At 62.7% G+C, this 24,292-nt stretch overlaps 13 protein-coding genes across 13 annotated transcripts in view; 5 read left to right on the plus strand and 8 right to left on the minus strand.

The window, feature by feature from the left end:
* The window catches only part of AMSG_05737 (dihydropteridine reductase), a 1,476-nt gene extending 720 nt beyond the window's left edge, over window positions 1–756 (plus strand). Inside the window, exon 2 of the mRNA XM_013901696.1 lies at window positions 140–756. Within this exon, the coding sequence (XP_013757150.1) occupies window positions 140–702 (563 nt within the window). The 3' untranslated portion in view covers window positions 703–756. The remainder of the gene's footprint in view (window positions 1–139) is intronic.
* A 47-nt stretch (window positions 757–803) lies between these two features.
* On the minus strand, window positions 804–1,421 carry AMSG_05738 (ribosomal protein L13; the record flags this gene model as incomplete). Its single annotated transcript, XM_013901697.1, has 1 exon — window positions 804–1,421. One exon carries the CDS (start codon window positions 1,419–1,421, stop codon window positions 804–806), a length of 618 nt encoding a protein of 205 aa, XP_013757151.1.
* A 474-nt stretch (window positions 1,422–1,895) lies between these two features.
* AMSG_05739 (uncharacterized protein) lies at window positions 1,896–2,804 on the plus strand. The gene is made up of 2 exons (XM_013901698.1): window positions 1,896–1,945; window positions 2,298–2,804. The coding sequence occupies exons 1-2, from the start codon at window positions 1,921–1,923 to the stop codon at window positions 2,768–2,770; spliced, it is 498 nt and encodes a 165-aa protein (XP_013757152.1). The 5' UTR covers window positions 1,896–1,920; the 3' UTR covers window positions 2,771–2,804.
* Window positions 2,805–2,815: 11 nt separating this feature from the next.
* Window positions 2,816–5,199, minus strand: AMSG_05740 (SCY1 protein kinase; the record flags this gene model as incomplete). Its single annotated transcript, XM_013901699.1, has 3 exons — window positions 2,816–4,048; window positions 4,072–5,006; window positions 5,091–5,199. 3 exons carry the CDS (start codon window positions 5,197–5,199, stop codon window positions 2,816–2,818), a joined length of 2,277 nt encoding a protein of 758 aa, XP_013757153.1.
* A 144-nt stretch (window positions 5,200–5,343) lies between these two features.
* AMSG_05741 (uncharacterized protein) lies at window positions 5,344–6,977 on the minus strand. Its single transcript, XM_013901700.1, has 3 exons — window positions 6,865–6,977; window positions 5,941–6,067; window positions 5,344–5,664 (listed from the first exon to the last, which is right to left on the minus strand). Exons 1-3 carry the CDS (start codon window positions 6,953–6,955, stop codon window positions 5,382–5,384), a joined length of 501 nt encoding a protein of 166 aa, XP_013757154.1. The 5' UTR covers window positions 6,956–6,977; the 3' UTR covers window positions 5,344–5,381.
* A 566-nt stretch (window positions 6,978–7,543) lies between these two features.
* Window positions 7,544–9,452, plus strand: AMSG_05742 (uncharacterized protein; the record flags this gene model as incomplete). The annotated part of the gene is made up of 2 exons (XM_013901701.1): window positions 7,544–7,589; window positions 7,962–9,452. 2 exons carry the CDS (start codon window positions 7,544–7,546, stop codon window positions 9,284–9,286), a joined length of 1,371 nt encoding a protein of 456 aa, XP_013757155.1. The 3' UTR covers window positions 9,287–9,452.
* On the minus strand, window positions 8,958–11,710 carry AMSG_05743 (metal transporter CNNM4). Its single transcript, XM_013901702.1, has 2 exons — window positions 11,535–11,710; window positions 8,958–11,188 (listed from the first exon to the last, which is right to left on the minus strand). The coding sequence occupies exons 1-2, from the start codon at window positions 11,584–11,586 to the stop codon at window positions 9,339–9,341; spliced, it is 1,902 nt and encodes a 633-aa protein (XP_013757156.1). The 5' UTR covers window positions 11,587–11,710; the 3' UTR covers window positions 8,958–9,338.
* A 1,682-nt stretch (window positions 11,711–13,392) lies between these two features.
* AMSG_05745 (nascent polypeptide-associated complex subunit beta) lies at window positions 13,393–14,590 on the minus strand. The gene is made up of 2 exons (XM_013901703.1): window positions 14,574–14,590; window positions 13,393–13,877 (listed from the first exon to the last, which is right to left on the minus strand). The coding sequence occupies exon 2, from the start codon at window positions 13,873–13,875 to the stop codon at window positions 13,405–13,407; it is 471 nt and encodes a 156-aa protein (XP_013757157.1). The 5' UTR covers window positions 13,876–13,877; window positions 14,574–14,590; the 3' UTR covers window positions 13,393–13,404.
* Window positions 14,591–14,724: 134 nt separating this feature from the next.
* Window positions 14,725–16,599, minus strand: AMSG_05746 (uncharacterized protein; the record flags this gene model as incomplete). The annotated part of the gene is made up of 3 exons (XM_013901704.1): window positions 14,725–15,505; window positions 15,532–15,656; window positions 15,700–16,599. The coding sequence occupies 3 exons, from the start codon at window positions 16,597–16,599 to the stop codon at window positions 14,725–14,727; spliced, it is 1,806 nt and encodes a 601-aa protein (XP_013757158.1).
* A 1,069-nt stretch (window positions 16,600–17,668) lies between these two features.
* Window positions 17,669–18,247, minus strand: AMSG_05747 (ADP-ribosylation factor 1; the record flags this gene model as incomplete). Its single annotated transcript, XM_013901705.1, has 1 exon — window positions 17,669–18,247. One exon carries the CDS (start codon window positions 18,245–18,247, stop codon window positions 17,669–17,671), a length of 579 nt encoding a protein of 192 aa, XP_013757159.1.
* A 233-nt stretch (window positions 18,248–18,480) lies between these two features.
* AMSG_05748 (26S proteasome non-ATPase regulatory subunit 6) lies at window positions 18,481–20,180 on the minus strand. Its single transcript, XM_013901706.1, has 3 exons — window positions 20,087–20,180; window positions 19,282–19,828; window positions 18,481–19,061 (listed from the first exon to the last, which is right to left on the minus strand). The coding sequence occupies exons 1-3, from the start codon at window positions 20,126–20,128 to the stop codon at window positions 18,499–18,501; spliced, it is 1,152 nt and encodes a 383-aa protein (XP_013757160.1). The 5' UTR covers window positions 20,129–20,180; the 3' UTR covers window positions 18,481–18,498.
* A 413-nt stretch (window positions 20,181–20,593) lies between these two features.
* On the plus strand, window positions 20,594–23,970 carry AMSG_05749 (uncharacterized protein; the record flags this gene model as incomplete). Its single annotated transcript, XM_013901707.1, has 3 exons — window positions 20,594–20,952; window positions 21,013–21,768; window positions 21,807–23,970. The coding sequence occupies 3 exons, from the start codon at window positions 20,594–20,596 to the stop codon at window positions 23,968–23,970; spliced, it is 3,279 nt and encodes a 1,092-aa protein (XP_013757161.1).
* A 204-nt stretch (window positions 23,971–24,174) lies between these two features.
* The window catches only part of AMSG_05750 (proteasome subunit beta type), a 1,334-nt gene continuing 1,216 nt past the window's right edge, over window positions 24,175–24,292 (plus strand). The window contains exon 1 of the mRNA XM_013901708.1: window positions 24,175–24,197. Coding sequence (XP_013757162.1) covers window positions 24,195–24,197 — 3 coding nt within the window. The 5' untranslated portion in view covers window positions 24,175–24,194. The remainder of the gene's footprint in view (window positions 24,198–24,292) is intronic.

A 24,292-nucleotide genomic window follows, 5' to 3' on the forward strand; every position in this document is an offset into this window, starting at 1 on the left:
GGCAACGAGTGCGAGTCATCCGGGGGGGGATCGACTTACTGTGGCTTTTATGGACATTGTGGCCGTGCGATGTGGGGCGGCGCCGTGCGATGTGGGGCGGCGACGACGACGATAATGATGATGATGGTGCGATGCGCAGAGGCTGCGACGGTGAACCTTAAGATCGACCTCTCGGCGACCGAGGAGGAGAAGGCGGCTGCGCTGTCTGCTGGCCTCGCGGCGCATGTTGCCGAGAGCGGCGACGTGGTCAAGTCTGTGGTGTGCGTGGCCGGCGGGTGGTGCGGCGGCGCCATCAAGTCGTCCGAGGTCTTCAAGCAGACCGACATGATGTGGTCGCGGAACGTGTCGTCGGCGATCATGGCGGGCCACATTGCGGCAAACCACCTTGCTGAGGACGGCTCGCTGGTTCTCACCGGTGCGCAGGCCGGGCTCAGCGCGACCCCGGGCATGATCGGGTACGGCGTGGCCAAGGCTGCCACGATCCAGCTTGTGTCGTCGCTTGCTGCCGAGGGCTCGGGCCTCCCGGCCAACACCTTTGTTGGCTGCATCATGCCGCAGACGCTGGACACGGCGACGAACCGCAAGGCGATGCCCGACGCTGACTTTTCGCAGTGGACCCCGCTCGCCACCGTTGCCGACCTGCTCGTCAACTGGGCCAACGGCAACGACCGCCCGGCCTCGGGCTCGCTCACCAACGTCTAAGCTTGCGCGTAGGCACACCACTTGGGCTGCACGCATAAACGGTTGTTCATTGTTGCCAGGCCAGACAGGAGGCCGGGCGGCTGGTGGGGACAAGCAGCAGATCAGTTGCTGCTGTTGTTGCTGTTGTTCCCGCTGCCGTCGCCGATAAAGATGACATCGTCTGGCAGCGAAGTGACCTTTGAGCCGACCGACTCGAGCAGAGCCTTGACCTTGTCGTTCGAGTCCGCCTGTGAGAGCAGCGAGGTGACGTGATCGGGGATGTGAGCGGTTGCGGCCTCGAGCTCTGCCTCCTCCTTCTTGTACGCCTCGATGTCGTCAGCAAACGGGTGGACATCGTCCGGAAAGACAAAGAGCGAGCGGTTGAACCTCTTCCGGTCCTTTGTCTTGGGCAACATGCCAAGGACAGCCTTGCGGACGACATCATCGGGCGCCGCGTCAAAGACGGTCCTCATGGTAGCCTTCTTGAGACCGCCAGCATACTGCGTATGCCACACATACTCCTTGGAGTCAAGCTTCTTGTCCGAGAGTGCAAGATGCCGGGCATTGAGCACAAGCACATAATCACCAGGCGTCTGAGAAGCATGATACGTAGGCTTGTCCTTGCCACTCAGCAGACGGGCCACCTTGACCGCCATCCGTCCAAGCGACTCGCCCGAGGCATCCACAACATGCCACCGCTTAGGCGCACGCGCAGCAAGCTGAGCAACACGAAGTGCCATTCCCCTTGTGCTACTCTTGGTACACTGGGTTCCACAGTGCGGTGTTCCGTCTTCTCGCTCGCGGTTGCAAAGAGAGGGTGCCGGCGGGGTGGGGACGAGGGGCCGGACGGTGGGCGACTGCCGGCGGGTGGCGGGCGGTGGGCGACTGCCGGCGGCGGCGGCCGGCGGCGGCGGCCGGGCGGGCGGCGGGCGTCGGTGGGGCGGCGGGCCGGCGGGCGGCTGGCGGGCTGTTGGGTCGTCGATGGTCGATGGGGGAAGTGAAACAGCGGTGATCGGAGGAATCAGGGGACGGGGGAGGAATCAGGCGCGGGGGGGGAAGAATCAGGCGCGGGGGGGGGGGGGGGGGGGTCGGGCTTATCGCTCGCTGTCACCCGATCACTCACTGTGACTCGGCAAACGTTGGCGGAGCTGTCGGGTTGGTCGGCGACAGGTCGGCGACAGGTCGGCGACAGGTTGGGGGGTTGGAGGGAAACACTTAACCTGCTGTAGCGAGGGCGCTATGGGTAACAGAAACTCAAATGAGGGTACGCATACATAGTCGAATGTACTCTATCTGTTTGTGTCATTTTGATACCTCTTCCCCTCTTCTTCCGTCCGCTACGTGAGCTGCCGTGTACGGCAGCTCGGAGCAGGGCGTTGTTCTGCTGAACAGGCGAGGGAGGGGAAGGGAGGGGATGGGGATCGCCATGGAGCGAACCACACTTGACCACACTCAACCACACTCATATCTCGGTAATCTTCATAATCCTTGTTAATGATCCTTCATGCCATGGCCGCTCTCCTCGACATACCGCTTCATCCCGCCGTCATGGATCGATGTTGGTTGGGTCGTCCGCACGATGTGCGCACGTGCTCTGCCGCCGGGGAGTCGAACAGCGAACCAGTTCCTCATCAATGTCCGTGGGAGAGTGACCGAGGACACCAAGGCGCAGATCGTGACGGCTGTTGGTGTTGATCTCGGACCTTACATGCGGCTGCCAGACTATCCGACCGCCTTTCTTGTCTGGGCGTCCAAGGATCAGGCCGAAGCTGCCAAGCATCTCGCCTGTGTCTCAAAAGTCGGCGTGTATGAGGGCAAATACAAGGCCGGCAACCTACGGATCGAAGACGTCGCCGATGACGAGCCCATTGACCTCGTTGTCAAGATCGATCACGCCCACACCACCGAGCAGGTCCTCGCAGAGTGGGAGGACGAGGGCGCAGAGCATCATGCCTCGTCGGTTGCTGCCTGCGGCGACGACAAGATCGCCATCACTGTGCCCGGTCGCTACGTCGCAGACTTTGTCACCTGGCTTCGCTCGGAGCCGCACTGCCACTACATCGAGCGCAAGGCCCGCTACCGGCTCTAGACTCTCTGTCGCTTAAAAGTCGCAGTCCTTTACCGCGCCGAGCTGCTACAGCAGCGAGAACGGGTTCGCCGCTCCGCTACCGCTTCCGCCGCTTCCGCCACCGCCAGCCGGGCTCTCCGCAAACGGGTTCGCCAGCCCGTTCCAGATCGACGGCTCGATGACGTTGCTCACCACCGGGCCATCGACGCCTGATCCCGCTGTCGGGGCCAGCGGCGCGTGCAGCGGCGCCTGCAAGTCCGCCGCAAAGTTGGTGCTCACAGCTGGTGTCCCTCTGGTCTCAAACATGCCGGCAAACGGATCAGATGCCATGGGTGGTGGTGCTGCCGCCGCGCTGCTGTCGCCGCCCCCGCCGCTAAACGGGTTGCCTCCCGCCGCAAACGGATTGTCGTCGCCGCCGCTTCCGGCCATCCCGTCCGCCGCGCCGCTGCTGCCACCTCCAACCATCTCGTGCATCTGTGCGTGCAGCGACGAGCTCTCGCGGAGCTCATCGCGCCGCGCGCTGCGGACCGAGCCCAGCACACCCTCGAGTCGGGCCATCGCTGCGTCGAACGAGCTCAGCGTGTGCGCCTCGGCCATCGCAAGCTTAAGCAGCTGGGGCACCACAAGAGTGCCGACCGCCTGCGGCGGAAGGCTCTTTCCCACCTCGAGGTAGACGCGCTCGATGGCGGCAACCAGCGGGGCATCGCTGAGCGCGCCGCCGCACACCTCCTCCAGCAGCGGGATGAGCGTCGAGCTCACCACCCCGGCGTCAAGAAGCGGGGCCAGCTGCGCAAGCGCGCCGAGCGCTGGGGCGCGCAGCACGGCATGCGGGCCGTTGATGAGGTTGGCGACCCGCGGCACAACGCCACGCGTGAGCTCGGCGTAAGGAATAGTCGGCGCAACCAGCGCAAGGTCGCTCAGCGCAGCACCGATGACCTCGGCCCCGCCACGACCGCCGTCAAGACAGGCGAGGAGAAACGGAACCAGCTCGTTCGTCACAAACTCGTCCGGTACCAGATCGAGCCACATCGAGAGCTGCTGTAGGAGCACGAGCGGAACCGCAGGCGGAGTCGCCAGCGGTAACGCGTGCTTGGAGAGGCCCGGCAGGACGGTGGCGTACACAAGCGTCTTGGAGATCTTGGGTGCAAGGACGGCCAGGTTTGGAAGGAGGAATGGAACCATGAGCGGCTCGCGGAGCTCACGGACTAGAACCGGACACACTCGCAGCTCCAGAATCCGGATCGGCAGCGTGTTGATCATGCCGGCCAGGCCCTTGAAAACGAGGCCTTGGACGAGTTGCTCTTCTCCAGAATGTGATCGACGTAGCGGACTGCCTTGACGGCTGTGCTGGTAAAGGCCGGGCTCGCCACAAAGGCAACCAGTGAGGCCCGAGCCGCTACCTGCGGCGCAAGCATCTGGGTCCACACGCTCCGAATCTCGGCCGGCAGCGCCTGCGCCAGCGATGGCAAGCTGCCCGGCAGGTTCCGGAGCCACTGGCCGTACGTCAGCGTACTGGCCCCATGCTGCGCAAACCGCGCCCCACCCGACGTGCTGCGGTCGGTAGCGAGAACCTCATACGCCAGCGCCGCCAGCGCAAACACGTCCGACGCCGGCCCGCCGGTCCCGTACTCGCTGCCAAGCACGACTTCGGGTGCAGCGTAGTCGAGATCCGGCATGAGCCACGGCTCGTCCGGCCGCCCGCCGTCCCACGCCGTCGACGGACCGGCTGATCCGCTGCTTGCCGCAGACTTGCGCTTAAAGCCAAAGAACGACGACGACGACGACGATGCTGGAGGCGCAGCTGCCGTCACCGAGCCGTAGCCGACATGCTGCGAGAAAGAAAAGCCAAACAGCCGCCACACACCATCGGCGCAGAGGTACACGTTGTACGGTGAGAGATTGCCGTGGACAAGCTTGCCCTGGGTGTGAAGAAACGAGAGCGCGTCCGAGAGGTTGGCCAGGCCGAGGATGGCTTCGAGCGGCTCCAGGTCCATCTTGACCAGATGACCAGGGATGCCGTCGAGGCCCTCAAAGCGATGCAAGCAATTCGCAAGAGAGGCAAAGATAGGAACCGAGGTAAAGGCCAGGTACTGCCTCGTCTCATCAAGAACGCGGAGGACAGGCAAGATGGCCGGATGGCAGAGGAGCGAGGCCTTTGTGATCGAGGTCCTCAACAGATCCACAACACGAGAAGTAGCCGACTTGGAGTGCGATTCAGCAAAGGCCTTCTTATCAAAGACAAACAGCGAGACTGCGCCTCGTCCGAGTATGCGACCATCCGGGCCAAGAGCAACCAAAGTCGAACCAGCATGTGCGCCACCACTACCGCCACTTGGGCCACCGCCCGCATCACCCTTTGGCACGGCAGAGAAGATCTTCCAAAGTCCGAATGGCCCTCCAGACCCGACCTGTGGCCCCACATCATAGTCCTTGGCAATGCCGTTGCCCATGTCTCTCCTCGCCACCCAACTGCTGGAGACGTCTGTCCGCCTCTCCGTCTCCGCTGCTGACTGGCGCATCACCACCACCGCACCATTTGCTTCGGTTTCGCTGACACCATCAGTACAAAGACATCGTCACCGGCATGGAAAGTATGAGGGATGGGGATGGGTGGGGAACCCCAGGGCAGAGTTTACGTCGACCGCGAGGTGGAGACGAAATAGACAAAGCCGGCACCGCCGACAACGGAGGCGACGTAGTTGCCGGTCGGGGTGAGCGAGGCGAACAGGTAGTAGGCGAAGAAGAGGAAGACGGCGTAGAAGAACGCGTTGTTGTACAGGATGGCGTACGACAGCGCCTCCGACGACGAGTTGGAGCGGAGCTCGTGCTCGAGCTGAGCACGGATCTCGGGCGTGAGCTTGCCGACGCTCTTGATCCGGGCGTTGGTGATCGTCGAGCCGCGCTTGGAGATGAGGCTGTGATGGAGAAGCAGATTAGGCCAGAGGTGAGTGACGCGAAGGGAGGGGAGGCATGGGAGACTTGGCGCCATCTGCTGCCAGATGGCGCCATGCTGCTGGTACGCCTGTCGGTGCCAAAGAAAGGCCGCGCACAGCCGCGATCGTCCCACACGCAAGTGCGGGTCGAGCGAGCGCACGGCAGATCGAGGAGACCGAGCAAGACAAAGTCGAGTTGAGAAGACAGATGATGGAGGGGAGAGGGAAAGGGGGAAGGAGGAGGGATATATGGCGTACTCACCAAAGATCTTCGTGGCCGAGTTACCCATGGCCATGGAGAGGATGACAGCAGCGACGAGGGTGACGACACCAAAGACAGGGGCGTACTGCTCGACATCCATGTCAAACACAGTATGATAGAGGTCTGTAGCAGGAGAGAGGGGAGAGAGGGGCGGTGATGGCGGGGAGATGGCGGGGAGGAGGTGAGGCGCAAGCCCAACAACCGATGCCACACACACACACACACAGAGAAAGAGAGAGAGAGACGCCGACATACACGCCGACACAGACACAGACGCCGACACAGACAGACGTAGCCAGACACAAGCACATAGCATCCACATTGTGAGTTCATATCTCCACCACCACATGCACACACTCTCTTCATCCACATATGCATATCATCAAAAAAATAAAGGTATCATCACTCCCCTCCTTGTCCCTCGCTAGCCACCTTGTGCGAGACTGGTCGCATGGGGAGGGTGGTGGTGGCTGGTGGCTGGTCGTCGTCGGTCGGTGTCGGTCGGCCCGTCGGTCGGTCGGTCGATCCCCAGGCATGTTCGCATGCAACTGGCAGTGTCTCTAGAGGGCATATAAGAAGAAGGAGAGACAAAGAAGAGCAAGCATACATGGTAATCAAGGCTACTACCATGTAGACTTGGTGCTACCTAGTCAGAGCAAGTACTACCATGCGTGGTAGAGGTGGCGCAAGGCAGAGGTAAAAGTGGTCATATTTTTGCTGAAACGGCTCGGCCCCACAAAGGGAGTGGCAATGGTGCCAGATCTCGTTCGACTTGATTGATACTTTTGGTTGGAGGGGCCAAGGCGCGGGGAGGAGGGGAGGGGGCGGGGGGGGGGGGGGGGCGGTGGCAGGTGGTTGACTCACATGGGTATGGAGAAGAAGAGAAGGAAAGTTATGTTTGGAGGAGATAGTGTACGTACAGACAGGAAGGGCACAGGCAAAGGCAGAGTTCAGGACAAACACAACACGCTGGAAGGTAGACACATCCTTCGAAGATCCGATCGAGCTCATGCTTTGGTGGTCAACAGTCGAGTGTGTCCGTCCTACTTTGCCCGTCCCCCGAACCGCCCACCGCCGACTGGCGACCTCCGCCGACTGGCGACCACCGATTGACGGCCTCCACTCCAACTCACACCGCCCACCGCCGACCGCTACCCGCCAACTACCACTCCCGGTAACTGCTGGCTCGAGACAGTTATGAAAGAGCGTCATCGCATATGATAGGTTGTCTGATGTGGCGTCTTTGCCTGGTTCTTCATTGAAGCCATCGCCATCGCCATCACCATCGCCATCAATTGCTCCTGCAACGGGGAGACGGAGATGGAAGAGGCAACGTTGTCGACGATGGAGCATATCGCGCATTGAACACAGGGGTGAGACAGGATAGTGATGGATGGGATCACGAGTTTGAGTACAAAAGACCTTCCAGCCGATGAGAGGGCGAGTCGGGATCAGGCGAGTCGGGGGCGGGCGAGACGGGCCGAGCTGGGCAGCGAGACGAACCGTGGCGGCAGGCACCTGCCTGCCTGGGCACCACCCAACGAGCACACGTGACGCATTTCGGGGCGGAAAAGGTGGCAAGGCGAAAAGCAAGAGTATATGTCGTCTGTGACTGGTGTCGAGGTGGACTTTATTCCGGTGCTTGGTCTGCTTGGTGGGCTTGAGTATGTGCACACCTTTTGCGGACGGTTGCACTCGGCTATCTCAGCCACTCTGGCGCAGAGGGAAGTGGTGCAGGATGCTCTGATCTTCCTCTCCTCGGCAGACATTCCCTACCGCTTCTCGCAAGCCACTCTCTGTCCGCCGTCTGGGCCGCCGCTTGTCACCGATCACAACACTGATAGCGACACCAACACCGATCACAGGCCCAACCACGACTCCGACTCTAACCCGCACCCCGATCCCAACTCATCCAACGCATCCAGCACATCCAACTTGTCCGCGCCTTTGGTCGCAATCCCACGCCCACCACCGGACACATCACTGCTGCACACCAAGGTGACGATCGCCAACGGAGAACTCCCCGAGGAGGAGCAGCTCGATGAGGGCGGGCTCGCCGAGCTGTACGGCGACTTGCATCTACGCAACTTCTTTGCCCTCGCCAGCATCGACATTCCTCCGCATGTGGTACTTGCCGAGGCGCAAAACCTTGAGTATGCGTTTCGCACAACTGTTGCCACTTCCAAGCCCGAGAGCGGCGGCACCCGGGTCGCCATCTCCACTGGCGCTGTCTTCTCGGCCTTCTTTGCTGGCCAGTGGCTGCAAGCCTTCTTTGCCGCCCTCATCGCGCTCGCCTCGGATCCAACCGTCTCCAACGACGACATCCTCACTGCGCTCCGCCTCCAGTTCCCCACCCTCACCATGGTGCTCACCAGGGTCATCGACGTGCCGAACATGACGTTCTTTGACGACAAGGTCGAGATCCGCGGCCCATCCGCTGTTGTCCTTCCAGGCTCGCAGAATCCTGTCCCGGTCCGGAAGATCCGCATCACTGCCCCGTTTGACCACAAGGCCATGCGCAAGTTCTATCCGCAGCTCTCGCGGCTGCTCAAGTGGCTCGTCTCGCTCCGGGTGCGCGTGGTCGACAAGGCCGCCCCGAGCCAGCTAGCCTCGGTCTATGCCTTTGACTCGGCCAAGCAGGTATTCTCGTTTGAGGGCTATGTCGCCGGCGATCAGCTGCTATGGATAGAGACTGCCGGCGGGCCCGCTGTGGCGCCCGCCGATCCCGAGCCCCGTCTCGCCGCCTCGGGCACCGTCATTGCCAACGCCCGGTGCTTCGACCTTGCCTTTCCGCCACACCAGGAGCTCGCTCTGTTCATGGACATGCAGATGACTGTCTGGGGCTTCAACGTCCTCCAGCTTCCCGTCGTTGGTATGGAGCTTCTCACCTCGCCTGACAACCCCAGCTGCGCCGAGCTCACCGTCGTCTCGGTTACCAACCCGACGTCGACGCTCAAGCTCTTCTCATGGCTCCTCTCACTCTCGGAGCTCTACGATGAGCTCATCCGCACCTTTTCCCTCCGCGTCTTTATCGGCAATCGGACGCTGCCGCCCAATATCACCGCCGTCACCAAGGCTTCCGACACCGCCAACGCCGCCGACGCCGCCAACGCCGCCGATGCGGCTTCGTCAGCGGCAACCGACGGGTGGATCGGCTTTGCCGGGCCGAACCAATTCGCCTTTCTCCTCACCGTCGCCTTCCCGCTCAAGCTCGTCACTCGGGTGCTCTCGCACATTTGGGACAAGTTTGTCAAAAAGTACACGTGGGTCGACATCCTCGCCTTTGCGAGCGACACGCTCAACGCATTTGTTTCGGACCTCGGCGTGGTCATGGCCCTGTAGGCAGCGGCGGTGCGAGGCATTGCATGTGTGTTTGTTGCTTGCGCTGGCGCCATCAGAACCGTACTCTGCGGACCTCGCCGCGCTCCGGATCGCCGACGCCGCCCGAGGCGAACTCGTCGAGCGGCAGCGTCGAGGCCAGCAGCTCGACGCCGACGTCGTCCGAGTTGATGGGCGAGCGGACGGCCGACGGTGCATTCTCGTCACGCTCGAGTTCGGCGTGCATGTCATCGGAGCAGAGGTCCGACGACGACGAGTGCCCACCAAGCGGGGCGCTGATGGCAGCGGCCGCGGTGCCGCCGCCACCGTCGCCGCCGCTCGAGCCGTGCATCCGTGTCGCTTCGACCGCCCGCCGGTACTGCTCGCGGGTGATCTGCCAAATCTGGACGGTGTTGGTCGAGGGATAGGCGGTAAAGTTGGGGTCGAACATGCCCGCACGCAGCAGCGCACTGTCAGCGTCGTCCTCGTCCGAGCCCTCGGGGTCGTCGGCGGTGAGGAGCTCGATGCCGAGGACCGAGTAGGGGCCAGCAAAGGAGAGGAAGCCCTCGGCGCCGGCGTGGACCTCGAGCTTGCCCTGCAGTACGAGGGTGAAGCGCGTCGACGGCTCGCCGCGGAGGTAGACCGCCTTGCGGTCGGCGACGGTGGAGCCCTCGGTCGGCCCGTCGATGGTCGAGACGGTGCCCTGCGAGCAGAGCTTGCGGAGGATCGACGGCTCGATGTGGTCGGCGCCAAACGGCTCGACCATGGAGAGCAGGTACGCGTACAGGCCATCGAGCTGCTGCGGGGTTAGGTGCTGGGTCGCCGCCCGCTTGCGGCGGAGCATGGCAGCAAAGTTGGGCCGCTGCGAGTCCTGGACCGGGAGCAGACCCATGTTGTCGACGTAGACATCAGTCTCGTCGACAATCTCGTCCATGATCAGCTCCTCGATGACGTCCTCGAGCGTGACAATGCCGACCGTCTCGTAGAACGGGTCGCCAGGGCCGTCGTTGTTGACTCGCTGGACGAGTGCCAAGTTCGAGTGCCCGGCGCGCTTGAACTGATTGAGCGCCTTGTCAAGCGTGGTGTCGTCAAACATGCGCTGGACAGGCTTGCCATAGAACTGCAGAATGGTCCGGATCGGGGTCCGGTCCTCGGGCGAGAGCAGCGCGAGGTGCTTGACCACCAGAAGGTAGTCGATGTTGCGGTCCGGCCCATCATGGACCGGGATCCGCGAGTAGCCCGACTCCATGATGGCCTCGAGCGTCTCGTAGTCGAACAGGGCGTCGGCCGAGATGGAGAACGCCTTGGCGATCGGGGTCATGACGTGCCGGATCGACTTGCGCGAAAAGTCGAGGACGCCCGAGAGCAGCTTGTGGTCTGCCGATGTGAGGTCTGAGTCGCGCTCGCGTGCATGGATCAGCATCAGCTGCTTCAGCTGCGTCTTGGTGTAGATGGTGCCCACCTCGTGGCCGAGCACACGGTCCAAAACCTTGGAGATCGGCCAGGCCAGCGGCGCCATGAGGAACATGAACACCTTGACGATCCACACCGTGTACGCGCCCACCATCAGTCCGTGTCGCGAGCACCCGGCCTGCGGCATGATCTCGCCAAAGATCACAATAAGCACCGTCGACAGGAGGAAGCCCACCACGCCCGACGTCAGGTCAGCGAGCAGAATCGAGAGCAGCGCGTTGACAGCCACGTTGCCCAGCAGCAGCGTACACAACAAAAAGTTGCCCTTGACCCGGACAGGGTAGATCTTCTGCGCATACCGCTTCTCCTCGGGCGTCCCGGACGCCATCACAACTTCCAGCCCGACCTTGTCGAGGCCCATCAGTCCGAGCGTCAGCCCCGAAAACAGCCCCGAGAGTACAATCAGAAACAGGATCGGCAGCAGCGAGATGTAGATGGGCAGTCCACCAGACTCTGTCATGTCCCGATCACCGACCACGATGCCGACCACGATGCCGACCACGATGCCGACCACGATGCCGACCACGATGCCGACCACGATGCCGACCACGACCACGACCATGATGCCGACCACAACAGCCATAAGTATGAAAAGTCCAGCAATGCCCAATCCCAAGCCCGCCATTCACACCACGACCCGAACCAGCACACCACCATGAGTCACAAGGAGGGGGGAGAGGGGGGAGAGGGGGGAGAGGGGGGGGGGGGGGGAGAAAGAGGAGGAGGGGGAAGAGGAGAAAGGGGGGAGTAGTAGAGGGGGTAGGTGGGCGGGGGGGGGGGAGGAAGATACGGTACGTACCGTCGGCAGCCGTCGGCAGGACACAGGTCGTGGCATTGATCACGGTCGCCATGCGCCCACCTCGAGGCGTGACGGGGGGGAAGGGGGGTTGAGAGGAGGGAGGAGGGGGAAACGACTAGGTGTGCTACTCTCAAGAGCTTCCACACACACAAAGACAAGAGACTGGTACTCTCCCGTGTCAAGTATGCCCCCCAGTCGTTGTCCCTCCTTCTGTCCCTGGTCGACTCCATTGGCTGTCTCGCTCGCCTGCCGTGATGGCCTTGCACCGGTTCCCAACCAATCGACGGGGCAGGCCATCCACCTGGATGATCGAACTGGCCGGCCATCCGCCTGGCTGATGCTGATGATCTCGAAGGTGGCCTGGAGAAAGAGGATGAAGTGAGTGTCCTCCTGCCACATTGATAATTTACCTATCAAGCGAGGAGATCTGCTTGATTAGCTTGCCTGCACCCATCTCATGGGGATTCCCATGTCCAGACCTTGCCAAACTGGCACACTTCTGCCCCGCCCGGAGAGATACGCTGCTCTTTCCCAGACTTTGATCCCTACTACCTTTGTATCCTCAGACTGCAGAGGTGCGCTTGATGGTGTGGCGGTGCTAAACAGCATGTCCATCGCATCACCTGTGTCCAATGTCAACCACCACCACCACCATCGCTATCATCATCCACCGCCATGCCGACCAAGATCGCCATCCCCAACGTGTAAATCAATTAATGATGTAGGCTAGAGGCTCCGCGCACCAGCCGAACATCTACTTTGGCCTGGCTCAGTTTGCGGCCCGTGCTCTTGGGCTTGGCTCCGTGGTATCACGTGGCGTGGACTTGAGTTGGGGCGGATGGTCGCCGTCGGCGTGGTCGAGGCCGACGGAGGAACTGGCTCCATGGTCCTCACAACGTCATGATGATCTCTGTCATGCTCTTGGCGGTTACCGGGCATAACGAGATCAGGCGCCTCGCGGCTCCTGGCCTACTACGTCCCGAGGTGGATTGGGGAAGGGCTGGTGCGCCAAAATGGTGCGCGAAAAAGCCGCGCCGGCCTCGCCGACCTCCACGCACGACGTCAGCCAACGCCTCGACGAGGCGCTCGGCAGTCACGTCCTCGTCGGCAGACGCCACCCTCACCCTCCCTACCACAGCGGCCCAAGCGGGGCTCCATTCTTCCCCCCCTTCGCCTCGAACAGCTCCATCACGCTCGCCGCCTACTACCGATCGTGCTTGACCTTGATCTCTGCTCCAGCCCGTTGATCAGGGCGTGCGTTGGGGGGGAGGGGGGCATTGATACACGCACACACATGGAAACAAACACACACACATACACACATTGCCACCAGAACTATTATGATCCCAAGTGTGCACACCCTCTGTCCCATTAGCCCCGGCCGGGCCCTACCCAGATCGTGCGATCCACGGACTCGCGCTCTCAACCACGTCGACCCACCCTCATCCTGCCCAACCCCAAGTACGTACACACACACACACCTCTGCTCCATCATCGCATGCCGACCCTTCCTGGCTCCAAGCTTCCTGTTGTGGCAGTTTGGGCCTTTGCAATGGCTGCAGTCAACGGAGGCATTGCCTACGCCATGTGGGGCGACCGCGGGGTGGCGCTGCGAGGCCGTATGCGCAAGATGATGGGCGTGCCTGATCCTCCGGGAACACGATCGCAGGGCCTGCCAACCACCTCATCGCCCTCTGCTCTCGCCAGCTCTGCCTCTACTCCGGCTGCTGAGTCCAGCTCGGATGGCGATGCTTCATGAGCAAGCGCTGCGTCTCCCCTCCTCCTTCTCGGCACAACCTGACTAAGCCTCACGATACAATGCTGCCATGCACCTCGCACCGCACCGCTACACGCTGGCCAAGCGCAATCATCATTTACTCGGCGGCAGCATCGTCAAAGTTGCCCTCAAGGTCGGGGATGTCGTCATCCGAGTCGTCAGCGCCGCGTTGCCGGTCATGCCGTTGAGCGCGCCAGACTCAAGGAGGTTCTTGAGGAAGTTGCTGGCGTTCGGGCCGAGCTGGTGAAGGACATCGGGCATGAGCTCGGTGATGGTCTTGACCTGCGAGGTGCCGCGGACAGTAAAGGTGTTAGCCTGGAACGAGGCCTCCACCTTCGGGCGGGAGAAGTGAAGAACCGAGTTGTCCTCACGGAACATGTTGACCTCATCAACACCGGGGAGCGCCTGCTTGTTGACCTTGGCCAGCGTCGCCGACAGCTTCTTGGCCGTCGAGCCCGACGACTTCTGCACCTTGCGCACCTTGCGGCGCATCGAGCCCTTGCCGCCAGTCCGCGAGACCTTGGACATGCGCTTAAGCTTCTCAAGCTTGGCCTGGTTAACCATGTCTACTCACATCACATCAACAATACCACACCAACGGTTCCACAGTGTGAGTCATACACATCGCCATCCCCATCCCCGTCCCCGCCCCCTCCCCCCTCCCCCCGACCCCGTCATGCTGGTCACAACTCGTTTCGAGTCATGCATACAAAAACAGAGGCTGTTCAGCGGCGCGCTTCCGCTCCCCAACAACAGCCCAGAGTGCAGCAATCAAGCCCATCTTTTCCAGACAGATGCATACAACATGGTACTTGAGCATGGCGTGGACGGTGGCTGAGGGTTCGTCTTCTCTTTGACTCCAGCCACGGGAACTCGATCGAGCCTCGCCCTGCCGGGGATGAATACATCGAAAACCAGAGGCTCACCGCCACCTCCCCGAGTCTCAAGAGCCTCGCATCGGAGCTACCATAGAGCTATACACACATATTTCCCCTAAACTTTGAGCTATACCACACTCGCAACTCTCTACCGAGAAGCCCGAGCGTAGCTGCGCTATCTGGTCCGTGGGTGGCCTCGATACTTCGCCCGACCACGCCGACTCCAAAAATGGCTTCATCCCCCCCATCGTCCAGCATGGTGACCTCTTCGGAGGCCACAGCCATGGCGGGGACGGGGGAGAAGGGCATGCGAGGTGCTCGTATCTTCTAGCTCACATATGCATGGCTGGTTCACGTAGTCGTGCAAGTAATCATGTTACGTACTGGATATATGGAGTGTGGTGGCCGTCGCTTCCGGCAGGAGGGCCCACTTCCCGCGCTCCGTTCCTCGCTCCGCCGGTTGCCGAGTCGCGGCCGAAACGGGCCGGCCAGCTCAGAGGGCTGGCCGGCAGCGGCCAACGCGCACTGCCGGCAACTACGACTCGGCCAGCGGAGCCGCTGCCTTGAACTCCTTCTCAAATAGATTGACGACGGTATCGTCGGCGGCCGCCGCAAGCTCACAAGCCATGTCGTCCAGCAGCTCCTCGACGAAATCGTCGGCTACGCCGGTAACTATGTCCCAAGGCGTCAGCGCAGACGCCGAGAACGCGGCACACTTCTCGGCGATACGCTCCAGGAACAGCTCGCGGTGGACTTCGATGTCAGCCACCGCGTGTGTAGAGAGCTGATAGGCTTGCTGCGCGCGGTGTGCAGCGCTGGCGCGAGCTTGCCGTGCGGGACTGGCTGCCGACGAGTCGGCCTCAAGCCCAAAGCGGCCGCCCGAGTCGATGCCCCACCGCGCTCGAATCGACGCCTCCTCGGCCTCCATCTGTCCCATAAGCCGAAGTGCCTTGTCAACACGTGCTGCCATCAGCTGTGCCTCAACCTGAGCATCTGGATCATGCTCCGGCATCGGCGACGAGTCCGGAACGGCGACGTGAGCCGGCGCAACATCATCTCGAGCCGGTGCCACAGCCGGAGCTGCCGGTTCGGACGCCTCCCTCCTCACTGCCGCCGCCACAGGCTTAGCACCCGAGTGCAGACAGCGGAGAACCTCTTCTGCGAGCTCGCGGGTGAGCAGAGCGCGGGCATTCCCTGAGCAGTCGTCGGCTGCGCTGACGGCGGGAGCCGATGGCAGAGCCGGAGCCGCAGCCAGCGGCTCAGCCACCGACCCGGCCGCCACGTCCTCACGCTGCGGCTCCGAGTCAAGTTCGAAGCTCTCTGACGGCAGCGTGCGGCGAACCCTGACTCGGGTCCGCTGACGGGTGCGGCGCAGATGGTGGCGAGGGTGGCCCCGGCCACGGCCGCGCCCGCCACGACCGCGCCCACGGCCGCGCCCACGGCCGCGTCCACGCGGGCGACCCCGAGCTCGCGGCGGGCGAAGCCGCGACGGGCGGGCGGAGCGGTGGACTGGCGAGTCGAGATCGCCCGGCCTGGTGTCGGGCTCTTGCCACGGAGGGCGTGTGTCGCGAACGGCGTCGCGGGTCGGCGATCGTGACTCCGCCAGCTGCTTGGCCTTGAGCCGGGCTTGCTCGGCCCGAAAGCGCTCCTGCTCCTCAGCGAGCTGGGCGCGCTCGGCCTCGAGCCGCTGGCGAGCATGCTCCAAGTGTTTGGCGTGTGCGCGCGCCCGGCGCGCATCTTCGCGGGCACGATCCTCGGCTTCGCGCGCAGCAAGTCGCGCCTTGTACTCTTCCATGGCTTTTCGCGACGAGAGCTGTGCCGCTTGGATGAACTCGACATCCTCGTGCGGGCCTGCGACGCCAAGCTTGGTCTTGACCACCGAGCTCGGCGGGCGGCGTGTGGCGGCGACCGCGGCGTTTGGCCCGGCAATCTGCGCCAGCGGCGTCCGTGCCGACTTTGTCTTGGACGGCAACGGGCGCGTTCGCCGTGCGCTAGCCGCCAACGTGTCGACCACGACTGCAGGTGACGAAGCGCCAACGTGTTGACGGTGACGTTGGTGCGAGGCGGGAGCCAGCGGCGCCGGCGGGTGGCGGGCACGGCCACGGCGAGTCGATGCCACCGCAGCCTTCATGTCGTTGCGGACAAGCGCCTGCGCAAAGGCCAGTCGATGCTTGTGCTTGACTAGATTGGCCATGTCGGCCTCGACCCCGGTCACATACTCGGTCCGGGCCACAGCTGCCGACGACGACGACTGGTGGCGGGTCGACGACCTGGCCGCCGCCACACCAGGCGCAGGCACCAGAGGCTCGTACACAATGGCAGGCGCAGGTGCACGGACAGGCTTCCCTGGGCCCTTGCTAGGACCTAGCCGGAATGCAAGCTGGGGACGTGTCCGCATGGCTCCACTCATGCCCTTCAAGTCGGGTGCTCCCTCCTCGCCAAAACCGCGCCCTTTTACTGAAAACGGCAAATGATCGCCGTCGCAATGAGAATCGCGGCTGTAGCTCTGCTTTGCACACCCACGGGGCAATACGGTGAGGCAGATGGAAAGACGCGCCAGGGCTAGCGGAAGGGAAAGAAGCGTGAGGCGAAGATGCGTAGCAGTTGCCATCGCGATCGCATGTACTTGTACGGAGGGAGCAGGAAGAGCGAGCAGGATGGCGGCTGGGCATGCCACCGTGCGTCGGGCAGCCGCGGACGGCGGCAGCGACAGCGGCAGCGACAGCGACAGCGACAGCGGGCAGGCAGGCGGCAAAGGTAGGAGTTAGACCTGACTCTTTGACCATGACAACGACAGCTACGTTGTCCGAGCTGAACAAGGTGCTGATGGGGCTTGAGAACGTGTCTACACGACTCGGTACGGAACGAAGGAGCGGCGGGAGTGCCGAGGGGAGGCGGCCCACGCCGTGTGAGGGTTGGCGGCTGGGGGTGTCGTCATGCTGGGCACAGGCACTCACACGTAGGCACAACCACGACGGGTGGTGTGTGGAAATGCGGTTTGCGCAGATGCAGTGGTGGAGGGGATGCAAGAGACAGAGCAGGTGCTGGCTACGGTTGTGGAGACACAAGAGGCTCTGTCAACAGTCGTGGGTGCTACCAGGGTGGCATGGGAGGGCATGCCGCCGCCGCCAACTCTGGCCTCATCGCGCACACAGGAGCTGTAGCGCGCAACATTGGGTGTCCACTCTTCTAGCGGCTCGCAGCAGCTCGCGTCCACTCATGCGGCAGCTGGTGGCATCTGCTACGACCATCAGCTACCGCCCGCACGAGCTGTGCCACCAACATCGACTGAATCGCTCACACAAGCTGGACTCGCCAGCTCTCGTCACGAGCTGGCCAAGAAGAAGAGGAACAGATGCGAATATGGGCGCAGTGACCGCGAGTATGTGCTCAGGGTGCGGGATTGCTGTTTGATGAGGGGAAGGAGAGAGGGAGGCCGTTGATGCAGTGGCGCCCCCCCGCGATAGGCGGGGGTCGCCTCAGGAGACAAAGTCGAGATGGGCGGTGCGAAGCCAGTCGAGACCCTCGTACAGGCCGTCTCCAGAGAGGCACGAGGTGGCCTGGATGTACCACGGGCGCGTCTCGGCGGCAAGGCCGAGGGCGGCGGCGATGTCGCTGACCGGCAGCGCGTACGGGAGATCCATCTTGTTGGCCATGATGAGGAGCGGGACGCCGGCGAGCTCGGGTGCGCCAAGCACGTTGTTGAGCTCGTCGCGGGCCTCGGAGAGGCGGTCGCGGTCGTTGGCATCGATGACGTAGATGAGGCCGCCGAGGTTCTTGTAGTAGTGGCGCCAGAGCGGGCGGATCTTGTCCTGACCTCCGACGTCCCAGCAGTTGAAGCGGACGCCCTTGAACTCGACCGTCTCGACGTTAAAGCCGATGGTTGGGATGGTCGACACGATCTCGCCGAGGCGGAGCTTGTACAGCATGGTCGACTTGCCAGCGGCATCTAGGCCGATCATGGTGATGCGTGCGTCGCGGACGCCCCACGACGTGTTGAACAGCTTGCCGATCTTGAGCTTGAACGAGCTGAACATGCGGGTGATCGAGTCAAACATTTTGCCTACGGAGTAAGAGTAGCTTGTTGGTTGTTGGTTGTGTGCCGGCTGGCAATGACGTGCGTGGCGGCGTCGAGGCGCCGGGTTTTGAGGAGATGGCTGAAAAAAAGGCAGCGGTCGGCGTCGTCGCTCGGCTGGTCTACACAACTGCGCCGAACACTGCTTCCTCAACAACCACATGGAAGCTCCGCCGCACCCGCGCAACCACAACACACAGCATCACACACAGAGGGTTCAAGTCAACGCACCGTTTAAAGGTTGATGACACGGGAGAGCTTCTGCACCCGGTTGAGGAGCAGGTCACCCTGCTTAATGGTCTGCTGGTAGAGCGAGTTCTTCGAGTCGGAGCGGGTGGTGTAGATGGTGCCCGAGACGGCGTCGATGGAGCAGTGGACCCGGCCCGACGCAACAAAGCGCGAGAGCTCACGGTCAATAAACTCAGCGGTGACCCCAAACTGAGCCGCCATCGACTCCATGGTGACCGAGCGGTACGAGCGCAGGATCTGGTTGTAGGCGCGAATGCGCATCTCGCGACAGTAGAAGCGGGCGTGCTCGTGCATGTAGCGGTCCTTGGCAAGCTCGTCGCCGAGTGCGGCGAGCGCAACAAAGAACTCGGCGTACTTGCACTCATAGAGCGCATGGAGAAGGTCGCCGGCGGCGCCGAGCTCCTTCGACACCGACAGCACGTCGGGCGACTGCATGAGCTTGTCCTGCAGATCGACGCGCGGGAGCTGGAGCGAGCCCATGATGACCGCGTACCGGATGTACGTCGCAAACGGCGCAAGCTCGTACGACGTAAACGTCGCCAGCGTGTCTATATGCAGAGAAATGCGCGAGGTGAGTGGGGGTAAAGAAGGCAGCAGCACACAAGTACAAAGCCCAGGGGGGCGGAACCAAACCAAGATCAGCGGTTTTGGTAAATAAGATAGTGTCCTCAGAAACGTCGACAAACGTAATCAGCAGCAGATCTGATTAGTCATCATCTCAAGGTTGGTCCGCAAAAAAAAGTGTTGGGAAACAAAGCAAGTTCGTACCAAGGAACAGCTGTGACGACTTGTCGAACGAACGAATCGACATGTTGTACACAGCCTGGTAGGCCATGAGCCTGTTGCGGCGCTCCCAGTCGCCGCCCTTCTCGGCGAGATCGGCAGCCTCGGGAAGCACACCCGCAAGCAGGACGTGGTCAAGGTAAAAGAGGCCTAGGCGGGCCTTGAGGAAGACAAGATCAAGCTTGAGGCCCGACCCGACCGTCTTCTCCATGGTGGCATCGATGGCCTCGAGCGAGGCCGTCCGGTCGCCCATGGCCACAAGGGCGAGTGCCTTGCGCTCCATGTGGGCCCGGACCTCGACCTCACCCTCGGACTTTTCAGCCTCGGCGATGTCGGCGTCGATAGCCTCGAGCTTGGCCGCATTGGCCTTGGTCAGCGTCGCCACCAGTTGGTCGTCCGCATCCCACCCGAGCCGCTCACACACATATGTGTAAAACGGCACCATGCCGTTCTTCTCCACCGCAGCCATGATTTTGGCCTTGGCCTCTTCATTGCCTGCATCCTGCTCGAGATCGAACAGAGCCTGCGGCAGCTGTACAATACTCGCCAGTTCGGTGTGGGTGAGTCAGAGAGGGGAGAGGAAAGGGGGGGGGGGCTTGGCCAAGGCGACCGACCGACAAAGAAAAATTCTGAGCGACGCGCCATTTTCATCAATTGATGGACGAAGGCGACCCGCTGCGGGAGAGCGGGGGGGGAAGGGCGGAGGGTAAGGAGAAGGAACAGCACCAACACCTAGTGGTAGCGGAGATGGGGGGAGGGGGAGGGGGAAGGGGGAGGGGGGGTTGCGTACGGTCAGGTCCGGGATGTACATCTCCGGAAGCAGCTCGTCCATGGTTAAAAGGTCTCCTTCAAGCTCGCCGCAGCGATCGAGAAAATGGAGACGATTGTTGCTCAGTGAAACTCTGATTGAACTCGAGAAGGTCGCCGCAAGTCAGTCATCGGTTGGATCGACTCATTCCGTCGGCAAAGTCCAGCCGAGTTTGGCCGAGTTGACACCGAGTTGGACTGAGTCGTCAGCTGCTGGGCTGGTGATGGCTATCATAGCCGGAGAGGACGATTACGTCCAAAAACCCGCTAAAGTGCTTGAGAAGGGAAGACGGAGAGAAAGAAGGGATGGGGAGGGCATTGGGATGATGGAAACTGCTCGGAGCCGTCCCATCATCACCGCCCAAACACGGCGGCAACAGGCGCGACAGCGGGCACAGCGGGCAGGGCCAGGAGGAAGCCAGGACAGACGAGACCACTTGACCAAGTCTACCGCAGGTGGTGGAACCGGGCGAGGGAGAGAGGCAGGCGGATGAGTGGGCGGCGGAGCAAGAGCAGGTCCCGCTCCAATACGGCCACGACCACGGGCAAGGCAAGGCGGAGCAGGTCCAAGACAAAGGCCTCGACCTCGGGCTCGAGGAAGATGACCAAGGCCAGCTTTGCGCTCTTTGACCATTCGTCCGACTCGGATGAAGTGGCCAACGATGACGACTTTGCGTCGTCAGACGATGACGGCCGTGCACCAGGCGGCGATGCCGATGACGATGACGACAGGAAAGGCAACTCATCATCGTCGTACGACGACGACGATGACGATGACGGCTCGTTGGGATCAATCGACGACGACGACTCGGACTCGGAGTCCTCGTCAGCGGCCTCGTCGTCCACATCGTCCAGTACGGGGCAGAAAGGAAGAGGCGGTAGGCCGGCGAGGCTGGCGAGGTCAGGCAGGTCGGGACCCACCGAGTCGCTGGCGGCGGCGGCGGCGACAGCGGCGGCGGCGCGGCGCGGCGGATCGTGGGAAGCGACAATGGCGGCGAGAGCACAGCGCAAAGCGCGGCGGGCGCGGATTTTTGGCCGCGGTGCAGACGATGTGTACACACAGCGACGCATCGGGAGGGATGACTTTCGGATGCGTGGCGACGGCTCGGCCTCGGGCTCGATGAGTGACGACGAGAGCGGGAGCAACGACGAGATGGCGAGGGCGGTCGATTTGGAGAGCGAAATTCGAGGAATGAGCCGCCGCCAGCAGAGCCGGGCCCGGAACCAGGCTGCTGTGGGCTCCAAGCCCAAGTACAAGCCCGAGGTTGAGGCCAAGCTTGCCACCGCAAACGCCGCGTTTGGCGACGGGCGGTACGCCGATGCAGGCACGGCGCTGCAGCGAGCGATCCAGCTTGATCCCAAGTGCGTGACAGCATACACGTTGCTTGCGCTCGTCCGCGAGCATCTCGGCAAGCACGACCATGCTGCTCGTTTCTACATGCTTGCCGCCGACATCCAGAGCAACGACGCCAGCATGTGGCTGCTCGCGGCGTCCAAGATGCAGGATGTGGCTCAGGGCATGGAGCCCGGCCCAGTCCGCACCGCCTTTCTGGAGCAGGCTGTCAATGCCTTTGCCACCGCCGACGAGCTGGCCAGAAGCCACGAGCACCGGATGCACCGCGGCGCCATGCTCCACGAGATCGGAAACTCGCCGCGGCCGCCGACGTGCTGGCTGCCGAGTACGCTGACGTGGCGGCGTCCAGCGCCGACATCGCCAGCCACCTCACCGTCCTCTCGCTCCTTGTGCCGTCGCTGGAGCATGTCGGTGACTCGAGGCGGCTGGTGTCGGTGCTGGAGAAGTTTGCTGGCGTGCTGGCAAGCGCGGCAGCTCGCGGTGTAGCACCAGCCATGGCCTCGTCATACCTGACCAAGCTTGTGCTCCTCTACGTCCGCCAGAGCCGGTTTGCCGACGCGCGAGCCATTCTCCGCGACCATCTCGACACGCCGAGCCATATCGGTGGCCTCGAGTCACGTCCGCTCGAGCTGCGAGTTGTGGCTGGCATTGTGGCGCTGTTTGAGGGCGAGCGTGCAAGCGCCGAGCAGGAGTTTACCGCCCTGCTCGAGCGCGACGCCGCCGACTATGCCGACCTTTACCAACTTGTCGCCGATGCCTTCTTTGACCTCAAGATGTTCGCCGAGGCCGCGAAAGTGTACTCGAAGCTCGTCGACGTGGTCATGGACGAGAGCGAGGACCCGACGTCGCAGCACATCTTTACACGACACGCCGAGTCGCTGGCGCGGGTGGCGACTACCGTCAACGACGCCATCTCAGTCTACCATGGCCTCCATCAGCGCCAGCCAGACAATGTCAACGTAGCTGTCTCGCTCGTCGAATTGCTCCGCAACGCGGCGGCCAACGCCGCCGCTGCCGAGTCGGGCGAGTCGAGCGATGACGATGATGACGCCGCCGACGTTCTGCTTGCGCGCGCAACCGCAGTCATCGACAAGGTCCTCCGCACGCGGCGCGCAGCCCAGTTCCGGGCCAACCGGCTCGGCACCGGCATGAGCACCGGGACCGGCGCTGCAGCCGACGACGACCCGAGCACACTGCGCAAGTCGATGCTCCAGCACGTGCGGCTGTTGCTGCACAAGGCCGAGCTCGACCTCACTGCCGGGCGCCACCACGAGTACAACGGCATGCTGCGCCCGATCCTTGCGACGGCGCTCAAGCACGACCCACTGTTTGGATTTCCCAGCGAGGCTACCGGGCACGGCGGCGGAAGCACGGTCCGCGGCGGCGACGACTCGGTCTTTGCCACGCTGGAGACGTTTGCCAACTCGGAGCTGTTGGTCCGGCAGGGCCCGCCGCGGGTGGTAGCGCCGATTTCGGACATTTGCCCGCCGGTTCAGATCATGGAGCACGTGACCAACGTGGCCAAGCTTCTGTTCAACGAGTACCTCGCCTCACAAGAGGGCGCAGTGCTGAAGGAGGCCTTTGCCATGGTCTTGGTCCTCCTCGGAGCGGAATCGCGGCTGCGGACCAAGGCGCTGTCGACAGCGCGCGACGGGAGTCTGGCAAGCGGAGAGGCCAGCGGCGACGGCGAGGCCATCTTTGACAAGCTCATCGACCGGCTCCGGGTCTTGCTTATCACGCTCGGTGGCATGCTCGATGAGCACGCAGCGGTGGCGGCGCAGGCGCGGACGCTGGTGTCATCGCGGCCAACGGTGACGGGGCAAATTTGGGATCAGTACCTGGTGGCAGCGCTGCGGTCGGGTGAATTCTTCACCCTCTGCAGCGACCTGCGCATCCTGGCGCAGGTTGTCCCGGATCATGTGCCGCTCCACCTCGCGCACGCGCACACACTGATGGCGGCTGGCGATGTGGCCAAGGCGGCGTCAGCGTATCTCTCGACCCGTGCCGTGTGGGAGCACGGCGCAGACTCGGACCCAAAGGCCCAGACTGTGCTTGACCTCTGCACCGCTGCGTCAATGGTCCAGCTCGCCGTCCTGCCGGAGACGTCAGACCCGGCGACGGCGATGGTGATGGCGACCGCGTATCTGCGGTCGTACTACGAGCGAGAGCGGATGGCGCCGGACCCGATGGGCGCGCGCTTTGTCGAGGCTGCCTACAACATCGGCCGCGCTTTTCACCACGTTCAGCTGTACTCGCTCGCCCTGCCGGCGTACGAGGCTGCCCTTGAGCCTCTCACCATCCTTCTCGACTGGCTCGATAGCGTCGACACCGAGGCTGTCTGCGGCGATGTGGCCGCCATTCACGCCAACGCCTTCCGTGCACGGCTTTGGACTCTTCGGAGGAAGACCGGTCTCAACATCTGCGCTGTTCACGAGTCGCTCCACAACCCGGCCCTTGCCCGGGCCGTCTTTGCCCGCCACTGCCTCATCAGGCCAGGATCGTCCGTGCTCTAGCCCACCTCCCACCCACAAGAGCAACGTAACTGTCATTCCCTTAACTACACGAGTAGGCAAACGCATCTGACTGATTTGATTGTCATCCATCTGACCAACCAGTCGGCGGTGGCCTTCGTTTCGTCGGCCGATGGGGTCACGGCCCGTCAAGCCAGCCAAAGACCAAGCCAGCCGGGTAGCCACCGACACCAACAGCGGCACTCGTCGCGCTCACTCTGCCCACCATGGTACGCAACACAAGCCAGAGTAGCCTAACCTTCCCCGCACAATCTTTCCCATAGTGCTATGACATACGGCATAATAATGAGGGTACGAGACGGGA

This window comes from Thecamonas trahens (assembly GCF_000142905.1).
Source record: "Thecamonas trahens ATCC 50062 unplaced genomic scaffold supercont1.27, whole genome shotgun sequence".
NCBI classification, from domain to species: domain Eukaryota; order Apusomonadida; family Apusomonadidae; genus Thecamonas; species Thecamonas trahens.

Bases quoted from the DNA above. Each gene is read 5' to 3' on its own strand.
- AMSG_05739 (XM_013901698.1), top strand. From the start codon at position 1,921: ATGGGTAACAGAAACTCAAATGAGG. The intron at 1,946-2,297 runs GTACGCATACAT...GGAGTCGAACAG, and splicing joins TAACAGAAACTCAAATGAGG to CGAACCAGTTCCTCATCAAT.
- AMSG_05741 (XM_013901700.1), bottom strand. From the start codon at position 6,955: ATGAGCTCGATCGGATCTTCGAAGGATGTGTCTACCTTCCAGCGTGTT. The intron at 6,068-6,864 runs GTACGTACACTA...CTCCTGCTACAG, and splicing joins TGCCTGTGCCCTTCCTGTCT to ACCTCTATCATACTGTGTTT. The intron at 5,665-5,940 runs GTACGCCATATA...TCTCCATCACAG, and splicing joins GCCACGAAGATCTTTGGTGA to CCTCATCTCCAAGCGCGGCT.
- AMSG_05743 (XM_013901702.1), bottom strand. From the start codon at position 11,586: ATGGCGACCGTGATCAATGCCACGACCTGTGTCCTGCCGACGGCTGCC. The intron at 11,189-11,534 runs GTACGTACCGTA...GGGACATGACAG, and splicing joins CCTGCCGACGGCTGCCGACG to AGTCTGGTGGACTGCCCATC.
- AMSG_05745 (XM_013901703.1), bottom strand. From the start codon at position 13,875: ATGGTTAACCAGGCCAAGCTTGAGAAGCTTAAGCGCATGTCCAAGGTC.
- AMSG_05748 (XM_013901706.1), bottom strand. From the start codon at position 20,128: ATGGACGAGCTGCTTCCGGAGATGTACATCCCGGACCTGACC. The intron at 19,829-20,086 runs GTACGCAACCCC...AGTATTGTACAG, and splicing joins TGTACATCCCGGACCTGACC to CTGCCGCAGGCTCTGTTCGA. The intron at 19,062-19,281 runs GTACGAACTTGC...CTCTGCATATAG, and splicing joins GTCGTCACAGCTGTTCCTTG to ACACGCTGGCGACGTTTACG.